Genomic DNA, 16,352 nt, shown 5'->3' with positions numbered 1-16,352 from the left:
CAACTCCAAAAGAAATATGCATCCAGAAAAACTTTAATTGAGAATAAACGTGTGAAATCGCAAGAGCAAAAGCAAACTCTAATGCGGCAACAACATTTTTATGGAGCATGTAACGCTTACCTCCCCTCCCCCGACTCAACAATGTTCCGTCCTTTTCTTTTTAAACCCAAAACCGAAGCACAAGATTTCTCATCTCCATCATTCTAATTTCTTAAATTACAATGATGAATTTCCTAGTCTTGACCATTAATCAACTCACCTGTGACAAAATATCTAAAATATCACCAAGAATCTGAAGCCCGTCTATCCCTGTGCCATCGCCAGCAAATTCAATGGCTTGGACCATATTGAAAAATAGACCAGTAGTGACAAACAAAATGCTGGCAGTGAAGAGCTTGGGAATGGCGTGTTTCTGTCTCCAAATGGCGTATAATTGTAAGGGTGCAAGGAAACCATAACAAGCAAAACAGACAAGATAGATTTCTGCTATTCCCTAAAAAAGGATAACATAATAAATAAAACCAAAAAGGCTCATTTCGTCGACCTTTAGGCTAGCATAAAGATGAGACCTTCCCGGCTTTTCGTTGCCACTCTCCAATCACAAGGGCCTTCAGACTCGTACTCATGACATTTTCTTTCAGTACTTTCTTCTGTTCACAACCTTAAATTATGTGGCATATTTTATTCTGCTTCAGGAACTGCCGACACCTCAATCAGTTTTTTGGCCTGCAGCCTCCAAACCATTAAACAAAAATAAAGATGTTTTCAAGCTGTATAAAATGCTAAGTGATATAACAGTAATACTTAATTACTCTTATTATAACTACATACAAATCAATGATATTTCTAAATATTCTTCAGAATCGTAGCAGAGCCTACAATGGCTTCAACTATTCGTTGTATACGTTGCAGTCACGCGAGGTTTTCAAGCATATCCAAAAATTATATAGGAAGAGCACAAAAGTCATTGAAATAATAAAGGCTACTGTGCCGCTAAATTAACATTTTAATAAAAGGTGTACAAAATGTAATTTTCTTTAACTTTACAATTTTCACTGAAAATTTTGCTTTTTCCTTTAATCGATTAAGCAATTTTATTTAATACGAGGTCTATGCGAACCGAGTCTTCGCAAGGCATTGTGCTTCTATCTCCAACTAGAAAATCAAACAGTTCGTGGTAACGAACTGTAGTAAGGAACGACCCGGCTCAATAGTAACCAAAACTCTAAAAAATGGAATTTTGATACCAATAGCTACATCAAAAGAATCGCATTTTAATGCTGATTTAAATATATAAGTTTTATCAAGTTTAATCTTACCCATCAAAAGTAATGAGCCTGAGGAAATTTGCCTTATTTTAGAAAATAGGGGGAAACAACCCCTAATAAGTCATAGAATCTTAACGAAAATCACACCATCAGATTCAGCGCATCAGAGAACCTTAGTGGAGAAATTTCAAGCTCCTATCTACAAAAGTGTGGAATTTTGTATTTTTTGCCAGAAGGCAGATCACGGATGCGTGTTTTTTTTTTTTTTTTTTTTTTTTTTTTTTTCCAGGGGTGATCATATTGACCCGGGGGTCCTAGACTCTTGCGAAAGGGCTCATTCTAACGGAAATGAAAATTTTAGTGCCCTTCTTAAGTGACCAAAAAATTGGAGGGCACTTCGGCCCCCTCCCACACTAATTATTTTCCCAAAGACACCGGATTAAAATTCTGAGATAACCATTTTATTCAGCGTAGTCGAAAAACCTTATAACTATGTCTTTGGGGACGACTTAGACCCCCACAGTCCCCGTGGGAGGGGCCACAAGTTACAAACTTTGACCAGAGCTTACATATAATAATGGTTGTTTGGAAGTGTACAGACGTTTTCTGGGGGATTTTTAGGTTGGGTGGGGGGTTGAGAAGAGGGGGATAAGTTAGGGGAACTTTCCTTGAAGGAATTTGTCATGGGGGAAGAAAAGTTTCATGAAGGGAGCGCAGGATTCTTCAGTATTATTTAAAAAAAAAAAAACAATGAAAAAATAAATATGAAAATTTTTTTCAACTGAAAGTAAGGAGAAGCATTAAAAATTAAAACGAACAGAAATTATTTCGCATATGATGGGCTCACCTCCTCCTAATGCCTCGCTCTTTACGCTAAAGCATTTTTAGTAATTTCACGGCTTTTGCATTCAACGGCTTTTGTGATTCAGGTGTCATTCTTAAGAAATTGGGACAAAATTTAAGCTTTAGTGTAAAGAGCGAGGTACTGACGAGGGGATGAACCCCTTCATATACGTAATAAAAACATGAGAATACAGAAGTTCGTTACGTAAGCTAATTTGTGAGTTATGTATATCTTTTACCAATAATCAGCTTCGTTAAAATTAAAAGTTCCAGAAGTTCCTTTTAAGTAACCAAAAAATCGGAGGGCAACTAGGCCTCCTCCCCTGCTCCTTTTTTTTCTCAAAATCATTCGATCAAAACTATGAGAAAGCCAACTAGCCACAAAAAAAATATGCAAATTTCGTTTTAATTATTCATCTGCGGAGAGCCAAAATCAAAACATGCATTGATTCTAAAACGTTCAGAAATTAAATAAAAGAAACAAGTTTTTTTAACGGAAAGTAAGGAGCAATATTAAAACTTAAAACGAACAAAAATTGCTTCGTAAATGAAAGGGGCTGCTTCCTCATCAACGCCCCGCTCTTTAGGCTAAAGTTTTTTACTGTTTTAAAAAGTAGAGTTAAGAGAAAGAGTCAAACTTTAGCGTAAAGAGCGGGACGTTGAGGAGGGGACAACACATTTCGTATACGGAGTAATTTCTGTTCGTTTTAAGTTTTAATGTCGCTCCTTACTTACAGTTAAAAAAACTATCTTTTTTTTATATTTAATTTCTGAACGTTTTTGAATTAATGCATGTTTGATTTTGACTCTCCACACATAAATTATTAAAATGAAATTTGCATATTAATTCCTTTTTTGGATAAATGGCTTTCTCTTAGTTTTGATCAGACGATTTTGAGAAATAAGTGGTGGGGAAGGAGGCCTAGTTGCCCTCCAATTTTTCGGTTACATAAAAAGGCAACTATAACTTTTAATTTTTAACGAGCGTTTCTATTAGTAAAAAAATAAGTAACTTAAGAATTAACTTACGTAACAAACTTTTATATTCTTATATTTTTATTATGTATTTAAGGGGGTTTATACCCTCGTTAATGCATCGCTCTTTACACTAAATCGTAAGTTTTGTCTCAATTCTTTAAGAATGATCCCTGAATCAGAAAGGCCGTAGAGTAAATAATTGAAATTACTAAAAATAATTTAGCATAAAAAGCGAGGTATTTATCTCCTCCTAAATACCTCGCTCTTTATGCTAAATTATTTTTGGAACCCCTCATATGCGTAATAATCTCCGTTCGTTTTAAGTGTCAATGCTACTCCTTACTTTCAATTGAAAAAACTTTTTCATGTTTATTTTTGCATTGTTTTATTTATAGTAGTTTTAGAAAATCCTACGCCCTTTTCATCGAATTTCTCTTCCCCCATGGCATATTTCTACAAGGAAAGATCCTCCCTACATAGTCCGCTCCCCTCAGCCCCACCCCCTAAACCAAAAAAAAACCCTGAAAACGTCTCTACACTTCCCAATAACGATAATTATATGTAAACACTGGTCAAAGTTTGTAACTTGCAGCCCCTCCCCCAGGGACTGTGGGGGAGTAAGTCATCCCCAAAGACATAGTTATTATGGTTTTTGACTATGCGGAACAACATGGCTATCTCAAAATTTTGATCCGTTGAATTTTGAGAAAAAATTAGCGTGGGAGGGGGCCTAGGTGCCCTCCAATTTTTTTGGTCACTTAAAAAGGTTACTAGATCTTTCCATTTCCGTCAGAATGAGCCCTCTTGCGACATTCTAGGACCACTTGGTCGATACGATGACCCCTGAGGAAAAGAAAAAAAAAAACAACAAACAAATAAACACGCACCCGTGATTTGTTTTCTGGCAAAAAAAAATACGAAATTCCACATTTTTGTAGATAGGAGCTTGAAATTTTTGCTATATTTCTCTGATATATTTCTCTTGAAAATTTGAAATTTCTCTGATACGCCGAATGCGATGGTGTGATTTTCGTTAAGATTCTATGACTTTTACGGGGTGTTTCCCCCTATTTTCCAAAATAAGGCAAATTTTCTCAGGCTCGTAACTTTTGATGACAAAGACTAAATTTGATGAAACTTATATATTGAAAATCAGCATGAAAATCCGATTCTTTTGATGTATCTTTTAGTATCAAAATTCCGTCTTTTAGAGTTTCGTTTACTATTGAGCCGGGTCGCTCCTTACTACAGTTATTACAGTTTACTACAGTTGGTTGCCACTGGACCAAGGGTGCCAGTGTGCCTCGAGATGAAAAAATATTAAAAAAAAATAAAAAAGAACAGAATAAGGGTGCCAGAAATATCTTGGGGGAAGGGTCAACCCCCCCCCCCTCGACCCCATGGATCTGTTCTTGACCTAAATTGCTTTTAACTATTTTATTCATCTAATTTTAACCCACAGCTTAGATACCAATACAGTTATGAAAACTCCCATCTTGCCCATGAAGCTTTTGGTGCAAAGATCTGATCTTGGCGCCTCCTCCAAGCCCGCGCTCCGACGCGTAGATGCTACAACACCATAGGCGGGAACGCAATTTTGTTTTGTTGCATACACAGCTTAGATACCAATACCAGTTTCTTGTTACCAATTAAATACCAATACCAGTTTCCTGTCTCCAGCCGTGTCCCAAAAATAAATCGAGTTTTAATAACTGTATATTGGTATCTAAGCTGTGTTTCAACCAAATTGGCCATATAGTCAAATTAAATAAACACATTTATCACGAAAGCCCTATTGGACTATTCGCTATTTAATTAGTCATAAAACAAAAATTAAGATTTTTTTGAGTGGGGAGTGGACAGGGGCAGCTCAAAAAATTACTCCTTAATATAAATTAATGTTGTAAGTCGCCTTGTCATATCCTCATCATTGCAGCCCATACACCATACCCTAAATCGACGGGCTCACAAGAAAGAGAATAAAACAAATCTGCCAAAAAAAGAAAAAAAGAAACCATATTCTGAAGATGAAGATCTAGCAAGCAAATTAATTATTGATTAATCTATATATATAAAAATAAGTTGTCTGTGTGTCTGTGTGTCGAGTGACGTCATTATAAGGATTGAGCTGTATGTCGTCATGAAGTTAGTCATCATATACCAATTCAAAAACGAATGTATTCAAGCCGAAGTAGCTGAGTTGGTAAACCGTTATGTTCTAGGTTCTAGGTCCGAGAGGTTCCAGGTTCGAATCTTGGCTTTAGCATTAATACAAAAGAAGAAAAAAAACTAAAAAAGGTAAAAACTAAAAAAAATAAATAAAAAGAAAATACTAAAAAAAAACTAAAAAAGCTAAAAAAAACTAAAAATAAACTAAAAAAAGGTAAAAAACTAAAAAAGAAAAAAAACTAAAAAAACTAAAAAAAGGTAAAAACTACAAAAAAACTAAAAAGAAAAAAACAACTAAAAACTAATAAAAAAAACTAAAAAAACTAAAAACTGAAAAAGAAAAAAAACTAAAAAAGGAAAAAACTGAAAAATAAAGGAGAAAAAGAAAACTAAAAACCGGGACACAGGGAATATAAATGACGACCAGGACACTCAAAGAGAAATTACAGACTGGGATACTGGGACACAAATAATGACCGGGACATATAAATGACGACCGGGACACTCAAAGATAAATTACAGACCGGGACACTGGGACACAAATGACGACCGGGACACCGGGACACAGGGAATATAAATGACGACCGGGACACTCAAAGAGAAATTACAGACTGGGACACCGGGACACAAATGACGACTGGGACACAAGGAATATAAATGACGAACGGGACACAACTACAACGGGGACACCGGGGGGCACAGGGGGATATATAAATTACGACGGCGACACAGGGAATGGTCGATTAGCAATCACCATCAACAAAGCTCAAGGGCAATCATTAGAATCATGAGGTATAGATCTGAATACGGAATGTTTTCCCATGGACATTATATGTTGCATGTTCAAGAGTCGGTAAACCTGACAATCTATTTATATGCACAGACAATGGGACAGCGAAGAATAATACATATATATATATATATATATATATATATATATATATATATATATATATATATATATATATATATATATATATATACTAGCTGTTGGGGTGGCGCGAAGCGCCACCCCAACACCTAGTTGGTGGGGCGCTTCGCGCCCCCCCAAGCCCCCCCGCGCGCGTAAGTCGTTACGCGCCATATTAGTTACGCGCCATTGTAGTTGTGTCCCTGTGTCCCACCTGTGAATATAGATAGATTTATATATGTGTTTCAAACTACGTAAAAATTGCGAATATACAACATTCTTGGCTTTCCCATTGTCTGTCCATATACAAAGCCGTATGTACTAATAATGACGTCATATGCAAACGCTCTTTTTACAAACAAACAAACATGCATACACACAACTCGTTTTTATATAGATAGATAGATAGATAGATACAATACAAATTAACTACGTAAAACTTGTGAATATACAACAGTCTTCGCTGTCCCATTGTCTGTGCGTATAAATAGATTGTCAGGTTTACCGACCCTCAAAGATGCAACATACAATTGTACATTGGTAAAGCAATCTGTATTAAGATCTATACCGCATTTTTCTAGTGATTGCCCTTGAGCTTTGTTGATGGTGGTTGCAAATGCTAATCGAATTGGGAATTGCAATCTTTTAAATTGAAAAAGCAGATCCGTTGGAATCATGGGAATGCGAGGAATAAGAACAGCCTCACCCTCATAAGGCCCTGTCAAGATTGTGGCATCTATTAGGTTTTCCATTGTTTTTTTTTACGGCAAGTCGCGTGCCATTGCAAAGCTTTGGTGGGTTGATATTTCTTAAAAGTATTATTGGTACGCCTATTTTTAGTTGTAGCAGGTGTGGTGGACACCCTGAAGGATCTATGGAATTTAAAAATTCAGATGGATAATTAACCGCTTCATTTGGTTCCGAAATACAAATTAACTGCGTAAAACTTGCGAATATACAACATTCTTCGCTGTCCAATTCTCGCTGCATATAAATAGATTGTCAGGTTTACCGACCCTCGAACATGCAACGTACAATTGTCCATGGGAAGAACAATCAGTATTAAGATCAATACCACATTTTTCTAATGATTGACCTTGAGCTTTGTTAATGGTGATTGCAAATGCTAATCGAATTGGGAATTGCAATCTTTTAAATTGAAAAGGCAGATCTGTTGGAATCATGGGAATGCGAGGAATAAGAACAGCCTCACCCTCAAAAGGCCCTGTCAGGATTGTGGCCTCTATTAGGTTTTCCATTGTTTTTTTTACGGCAAGTCGAGTGCCATTGCAAAGCTTTGGTGGGTTTATATTTCTTAAAAGTATTATTGGTACGCCTATTTTTAGTTGTAGCACGTGTGGTGGAAACCCTGAAAGATCTATGGAATTTAAAAATTCAGATGGATAATTAACCGCTTCATTTGGTTCCAAAACTGTGTCGACTGACTTGTAAAGGACTGCCTGGTCTTGAATCTTGGTCAAAACAATATTGTTGATTTCGTGGACGTCTATATTTTTGGGTGCGAGAATCGCTCTTTCACTTAGCCATTTATTATTTTTATAATTTTTTAGAATATTCGGAAATACTTTTTCAATCAATTCATTTTTGGACGTCACTAAATTACAGAAATCAGCAGGTAGTTGTATACGTCCTGAAATTGAGTCTACTGGGAGCTTTCCGTTTCCCATTGCCAGCAATTGATCTGAAAATGTTTGACCAGAGTCATCGTTTTGCAATCGGACACGCATATTTGTAGTTAATTTTAATGTTTTTACGTGTGCCCATAAATTAGAATTTTTCAGGCAAGCATTCATTTCGTCTGCAGGAGTTGATCTAGGTATTATAGGTAATGTTTGCCTGAAATCTCCCGCAAGCAATATTAAGGTGCTGCCAAAGGGTTTCGACTTCCCTCGCAAATCTTTCAAGCATTGATCCAGAGCCTCGAGCGATTTTTTGTGTGCCATTGTGCACTCATCCCAAATAATAAGTTTGCATTGCTGCAATACTTTACCCATCCCAGATGATTTGGAAATATTGCACGTGGGAGTTTCTGTAGAATGCAAGTTCAGAGGCAATTTCAAAGCGCAATGAGCAGTTCTTCCACCAGGCAGCAATGTTGCGGCTATTCCGGACGACGCAATTGCCAACGCTATATCATTTTTAGATCGAATTGATGCCAGAATCAGTTTTATCACAAACGTTTTACCAGTACCTCCTGGCGCATCCAAAAAGAAAATTTCTCCAACGTTGTTATCGACACAATGCATTATCGTATCATAAATGTCTTTTTGTTCCGACGTTAACTTGGAAATGTTATTTTGTACATACGACAATAGATCACTCGTACTGTAACTTTGTTCACGATCCAATTCTACTACATGTCGAAACAGCAGCGATACGGTTAGGTGAAGGCATTCCCAAACCCTGAAGAGGTTTGTTTGCCATACTTATGCACAAATCTTCTATAACAACTAAAGTGTAGTTATAAATTTCTGATGTAAAATCAAAAGTCATGTCTGACGTCTCTAACTGTTTTCGATGAAGTATATCTTCGGACATTTTTGACTTATATTTTTCCCATAAATCTGTAGGAGCTGATGGAGAGCAAGTTGTTAAAATGATGCCAAACAATGCACGAATTTGACTTGGGGTTGACGTTTCGCACGCGTCATTGATGCAGTTATCCCAGTGTTGGTAATTCTCCAATAAATTCAGAGCTTGGCATGCACTACGGAAAGTGTCATGTATAGTACCATTTACAGTCCTCAAATACTCAAAGGATGTCGGACCGGGTACATTCACCAAAAGCAGGCGTAGGAAGAAGCATTCATGTTGATTGGGGTGAACGGTGTAGAATCTTCCTATCGTGGTATCTTTGAAGATGGTAGGTTGGCCGTCGACTGACTTACCCTGTTTTCGACGTTCAAATACTTTATTTTTAGTATTCCACGTGTAATACGAAGGCACTTCAGTATACAGCAGTTTTTTTGCAAAAGAATCATTTTTGCAAAGCGAAAAAAAAGCTGTTAATGTTGTATCCGGTGGATTCAGGACTCTTTGTTGCACGTTGGTTTCCGTGAAATAAACACGTTGACCATTCTGTAAATGTACCGCTAAGTGAACAACAGCTGGACTACGTTCATGTATCGGAAATGAAAGAATTCGCCAAACAGCTTCATTACTGCTTATGTATCTTCCAGCCTGATATTCTACGATTTCATCGAAATCTTTGATTTCGGACTGCAAGCCAAAAACTGCCATGTCACTGCCTTTGTTGACGTATTTACACATGTATTTGATTGCCTTTACGGAGTTACAGTATTCAACGTTTATGTGTGCATTAAATGTTTTTGATAATAAAGGGGAATATGGAACAACCCACTGGTTATCTACTTCGATGGTGGTACCGTTACGCTTCTTTATTATTGCTGTTTTACCGCCATCTTCAGTAGATCTTCTTCTATATTGTGGGTAACCATCATTGCCAGTAATTGTTTTGGGTACTAAAAGTCGAGGATATTGCTTTGTGCACCTTCCTTTGGCCATGCATGGTGAATTTTCGTTCAGTGCACCGCAAGGTCCATGTATCATATTTTTTACAATAATATCATGTAACCCCTTATCGACATTTTTATCAGGTATTTCAGCGGAAATCACATCATCAATTTCGTTTGAAGTAATTTTTTTATGTAGCCAGATTAGTATATGTGCGTGTGGCAAACCTCGTTTTTGCCATTCCACTGAGTACATCCAGCATCGCACTGACCCAAACACTTCATGTTTTACAAGGTAGTTTATCAGTGATTTCAACTTTTGCCGGAAGACACGTGCCGTAATGTCATGCCTATGAACCGCCGATTGTCCTTGAAGTAAAAGCTGCAGTATCTCGTCCCAAGATTGATTACATGTAAATGTAATAAATAAATCTGGACGACCATAGAGACGAACATACGCAATAGCATCTTGAGCATATTCATGCATATGACGGGGACTGCCAGCATATGACGAAGGTAAAATTGTTAATCTTCCAACGTTTGTGGTATTACCGTCATTTATAACTGCATCTCGAAAATGAATGTATTGTTCAGAGCGGTGCTTGGTCTGATTCAGGCGGATATATAGCAAACGTTCTGATTCAATTTTAGCATACATATCCACGACAAATTGGTGAAACAATTCACGGCATTTTAAAATATAATTTTCTTCATCCTGCCGAATCATTAGTCTATAGGAATAATAATGCATTGCACTGCATTTCTTATTCATTTCTTTGTTAGTGGCTGGATTCATCAATTTAATATTAAAGTGATAGCCGTCGGCTCCATCCCAAAAAATGATAGGATATTGTAGGGCATCGTAGCATCGATGAGTTTCAGCAATTCTTAACAACTGAGCGTTTCGCTTATGTAGAATAATATCTCGAGGTAAAAACTGATCACCGACCATAACGATTGCCACTTCGTCGATAGTCGGAGCATTGTATCTACGCACATGTTGGCCAGGAGGCGTTTTGTCAGCGGATATAACAATTTTATGAGTATCAGTAGGCATCAAATCGATGGCTGTTTTGAACAGACGCACTAACTTATTATTTTCGTGGAAAAGATGTTGCAATTGGGAAACGATTGTCCTTTCAACGTTGGGAGAAATTTCGCAACGTGCATTCAATTCAGAATTTCTATCACTGATGAAGTACAATTGTAAAAATTTATGATTCTCGCCTGAGAATGGTAGAAGGGACCCTGCTTTATGATAAATTTGGCCTTTTACTTTGAAAGTAGACATAAATTGATCTGGATTTTCGATTTGGGCTCCAAACGACGTCATTTGGAAACATGAGTTGTATTGTCTGATTTTTGACAAAAAACGCTTAGATTCTGACGTAGTTCCAGTAAGGAAAGTCTTCAATGGCTCTGGTGGTGCAGCCAATAGAGGAAGTTTAACTTTTCCTGAGGCGCAACACATTCCCATTGTTTCACCATTGAATTTCAAGGCCTTGCAATAGGGACAAATTTTAGACATTGTCCCGATTTGAACACATCTACTCAAGCTATAATCATCGACTGGGTTGTACCTGAATGCCAGGCGATAACTTTCAGATTGCTCTGATTCCTCGGCACGCTTTCTTTTCTTACTTTCTCTATCAGCAGCAAGCCTGTTTCCCTGCTGGTCTTTTGATTCCTCGGCACGCCTTCTTTTTTCACTTTCTCTTTTAGCAGCAAGTCTGCTTCTGCGTTGCTCTGGTAGTTCCTCGGCATGCTTTCTGTTCTTTCTTTCTCTATCAGCAGCAAGCCTGTTTCCCTGCTGGTCTTTTGATTCCTCGGCACGCCTTCTTTTTTCACTTTCTCTTTTAGCAGCAAGTCTGCTTCTGCGTTGCTCTGGTAGTTCCTCAGCATGCTTTCTGTTCTTTCTTTCTCTATCAGCCTCAAGCCTGTTTCCCTGCTGGTCTTTTGATTCCTCGGCACGCCTTCTTTTTTCCTCGGCACGCCTTCTTTTTTCACTTTCTCTTTTAGCAGCAAGTCTGCTTTCGCGTTGCTCTGGTAGTTCCTCGGCACGCTTTCTTTTCTGACTTTCTCTATCAGCAGCAAGTTTTTTGGCATAGACTCTTTGAGCATCTTCATCAGTCATTGTAAACTTAAACATTAATAGAATTCTACGCGAACATATGTCTTATATAACTTGAATGACGTCACCTTCAAAGCAAAAATGATGGCAACTAATTTCATGACGTCAGCCGAAACATGACGTCACCTGATCCACGATCCACAGATCCACAGACAACTTATTTTTATATATATAGATAACAACTTTTTTGTAGGACGAAATAAAGTCTACTAAACTTTTTATATGAATATTTCTGTGCATATTTGTGTACTTCGGTAAACATAGTTTCCCCAATATCTAACTCATTTTCAAAAAATATATAAAAGGTGCACCTGATTCTTCGAAATCGCTCCGTCCTTTTTTTTTTTTTTGTAAAAACAAGGCTGTCAAAAATTTTAGCAAACCTTATAATTTATTGCTGAAAATATCTCTTTTTTTTCAAACTTTAAGCAGGAATGTGTACAGCTTGGGCCTTGCTATAGGAAGGGCCTAGAACCTGTATTTGTCCCAGGCTTACCAAAGTTCTCATTGATCTTTCTTTCAAGAATAGCCTCTGCAGCCGAAGAGAAAAACGTTTGATTTTAGCTAGGCATAGCTCAAAATAGGGGAAAAGATAGTGGAGTTGAGGCGTGAAGTTCTTATCGAATATAATTTGGTAATATAATTGCGGTAACATAAAAATAATAATAATGTGGTAATTATATAATAATGAATTTGGTTTTATACTAAATATAATTTGTCATAAAAGAAGTTTTTTAATCCCATAAGATTAATTTTGGTCCTTTTTGAAGTGTAGTAAATGCAAGTAGCCTACGCTAAATCAAACTTTAATAGGAGCGGAGGGTAAGAAGATTTGTCAGAAGAGAATTTCAGGGAAGGTATGATGCTTCAAAAGAAAGAGTAAGATGGTCTGACTATTACTCTTTTACTTGAGATGAAAAAAAAAGAAGAAAATTCTTGTACAGTTCTGGAAAGGGGTGTTGCACCCGTGTCACCCCTGTATTCTTCTTTGTTATGTTTTATTTGTTTGGCAACTGATAAATCAACTATTCTGTATTGATTTTCCTGTTGAAATGATTTAGGCTATAGGTAATTTGATATCAATATCGTTCTTAGCATGTAGGTGTACCTATATCTGGTTTCATTAACAATACGAAGATTGATTCAATTAAGATCTGTATACTGGCAGCTTATTAAGGTTCGACAGAGAGTGTGCTTGTAAAAATTAATACGAATCAAAAATAGTTTTTGTTATCTTTATCAGCTTAAAGTACCGAGGACATTAAAACGAAAACATTCCCGCCCCCATTGGCTCCATATCTACTTTCCTTTGATTGTTACGATAATTATGAAGATTACAAACCTTGCGCAAAGTTTTACCATTGTTGCCACATTGAACTGTGAAAAAAATAATCGGAAACTAATTCGGTAATTTGACAATACTTTTCCTATTTCCATAAGACAGGCAAGTCTGACGCCCAACAGGTTAATTCACCCAAAGTTCATCAGGTGATCTTTCAATACACCATAGGTGATTTTAGGATATATGAACGCATTGCGTTTCATTTTTTGAAACGATCACCTTTTTATGAAATTGAATATTTTTATGAGGTTTTAATGAAATTGAAATCCATTGGTTCATGTTTTTGCAAGCCAACCCTCCGTGATACACCATGTCAATTCACACCGCCGTGTCACACTATCATTGGCCCCTCTGGCACCCCCTCATCATTCCTAAGACATTTTCTAGATATTTTCATGATAAGCTTACCCATTAAATCCGATTGTTCGTTTTTTCACTGCTAAGTATTAATGTAGTAGACTATTATTTAATCATAAGTAGGCTATTAATTTAATTTTTTATATTAATTTAGTTTAAACAATTTTTGTTACTCTACTTGTTGACGTTAGCTTGTGCTATTTTTTGACGTTTGCTTGTGTGACTTGTTGACGTTTACTTTTCCTAGAAGGGAGTTGCTAAATATTTTTGAGCTCCCTTGTTGTGTTGAAAAGGGAGGATTTAATAACTGTTGGTGTGTTTTGTTGAAGAATCTTATTTACCAAATATCATCGAGTGTACCAAAAATACGACACGAGGTTGCAGCCCTGCCGGTTATAAACGTAGAGGTACCTCAGTTGAATTTTTGCTATTATTGTTGTTGTTTTTTACTCTCTGTTCGGGAACAAAAAAGAAAAAATTGCGAACAATAGAAATCTAATGTTTTATGAATTCGTTAAACTCAGAAAAGTTAAGAGGTCGTTCATAGATTTTACTATATTATTGGCATTTTTTATCTTGGAAAAACCACGTAATTACCCCGATAAAGCTTGCGAAAAAATCTGGCAGGAGTCCTTTCATACCGTCAGGTTAAAATCTCTTGTCGGCGGCTTGCTTTAGAATCATTAAATAAAAAAAACAAAGGTTTTCAAACAGTTCATGGTAACGAACTGTAGTAAGGAGCGACCCGGCGATCACGCCATCACATTCAGCGTATCAGAGAACCCTATTGCAATAATTTCAAGCTCCTATCTACAAAAAATGTGGAATTTTGTATTTTTCCCAGAAGACAGATCACGGGTGCGTGTTTATTTGTTGTTTTTTGTTTGTTTGTTTTTTTTCCCCAGGGGTCATCGCATCGACCAAGTAGTCCTAGAATGTTGCAAGAGGGCTCATTCTAACGGAAATGGAAAGTTCTAGTGCCCTTTTTAAGTGACCAAAAAAATTAAAGGGCACCTAGGCCCTCTCCCACGCTCATTTTTTGCCCAAAGTCAACGGATCAAAATTTTGAGATAGCCATTTTGTTCAGCATAGTCAAAAACCATAATAACTATTTCTTTGGGGATGACTTAATCACCCACAGTTCCTGGGGGAGGGGCTGCAAGTTACATACTTTGACCATTGTTTACACACAGTAATTGTTATTGGGAAGTGTGCAGATGCTTTCAGGGGCATTTTTTGGGTTTGGGAGGGGGTTGAGGGGAGGGGGGTTGAGGGGAGGAGGCTATGTGGGAGGATCGTTCCTTGGAGGAATATGTCATGGGGGAAGAGAAATTCAATGAAAAGGGCGCAGGATTTTCTAGCATTACTATAAAAAAACAATGAAAAAATAAACATAAAAAAGTTAATTTCAATTGAAAGTAAGGAGTAGCATTAAAACTTAAAACGAAAAGAGATTATTACACATATGAGGGGTTCTTCTCCTCCTAAATACCTCGCTCTTTATGCTAAAGCATCTTTAGTAATTTCAACTATTTATTCTACGGCCTTTCTGATTCAGGGGTCATTCTTAAAGGATTAGGACAAAACTTAAGCTTTAGTCTAAAGAGCGAGGTATTAACGAGGGGACAAATCCCTTCAAATACATAATAAAAATATCAGGATATAGAAGTTTGTTACGAAAGTTAATTCTTAAGCTACGTATATTTTTTACTAATAAAAACGTTCGTTAAAAATTAAAAGTTCTAGTTGCCTTTTTAAGTAACCGAAAAATTGGAGGGCAACTTGGCCTCCTTCCCCACCCCTCATTTCTCAAATCGTCTGATCAAAACTAAGAGAAAGCCATTTAGCCAAAAAAGAATTAATATGCAAATTTCATTTTAATAATTTATGTACAGAGAGCCGAAATCAAACATGCTTTAATTCAAAAACGTTCAGAATAAAAAAACTAGTTTTTTTAATTGAAAGTAAGGAGCGACATTAAAACTTAAACGAACAGAAATTAATCCGTGTATGAAAGGGGTTGTTCCCTTCTCAACGCCCTGCTCTTTGCGCAAAAGTTTTTTATTGTTTAATAAAGTAGAATTGAGAGAAAGAGTCAAACTTTAGCGTATAGAGCGAGACGTTGAGAAGGTAACAGCCCCTTTCATACACGGAGTAATTTCTGTTCGTTTTAAGTTTTAATGTCGCTCCTTACTTTCAGTTAAAAAAAAACTACTTTTTTTATTATTTAATTTTTCTCTAGATCCGTTCCTGGGCTAGCCTCTCAGTTTTTCGATGAGCGGGTTCTCTCACTTTTTATATACTTTTTAGTGCGTGTGAGAGCCCAAATTTCCTAAGGATTGGGCCATTAAACAAAAATAGGTGGATGTTCTTAAGATCGATTTTGAAAGAGGGAGAGGTGTCCTTCTTGGTAATGGTAGTACTTATATCAACTCATAGTTAAAGGAGTAGGATTTAGCTGTATACAATTACATAATATAATAAAAATAAGAAAGAAAATTATACCAGTAATCCAAATGAAAATATCTATATATAAAAATGTAGTGTCTGTTATCTGTTACCTATCTGTTACAATATGGTGTCATCTATATGTATACTCAGAGAGAAAGTATCACTAAGTCTGTTATCTGTTATCCGTTACAATATGACGTCAATACATATATATATATATATATATATATATATATATATATATATATATATATATATATATATATATATATATATATATATGAAAGCTTTCATTGTAATACATTTTAATACATGACATCATATTCAATATGACGTCTTATTCATAAAAAAAGAAGGCGTGTCGAGGAATCACCAGAGCGACACGAAACCAGGCTTGCGGCTTTACGTC

At 36.5% G+C, this 16,352-nt stretch overlaps 1 protein-coding gene across 2 annotated transcripts in view; it reads right to left on the bottom strand.

Moving 5' to 3' along the window:
• The window catches only part of LOC136026250 (uncharacterized), a 55,441-nt gene that overhangs the window by 18,244 nt on the left and 20,845 nt on the right, over positions 1-16,352 (bottom strand). For both annotated transcript variants that reach the window (XM_065702622.1, XM_065702621.1), the window contains exon 3: positions 260-493. In XM_065702622.1, the coding sequence (XP_065558694.1) occupies positions 260-493 (234 nt within the window). The remainder of the gene's footprint in view (positions 1-259; positions 494-16,352) is intronic.

Source organism: Artemia franciscana, chromosome 4 (genome assembly GCF_032884065.1).
Source record: "Artemia franciscana chromosome 4, ASM3288406v1, whole genome shotgun sequence".
Lineage (NCBI taxonomy): Eukaryota > Metazoa > Arthropoda > Branchiopoda > Anostraca > Artemiidae > Artemia > Artemia franciscana.
The sequence above is the reverse complement of the archived record's forward strand: the minus strand, read 5'-3'. Positions and strand labels throughout refer to the sequence as shown.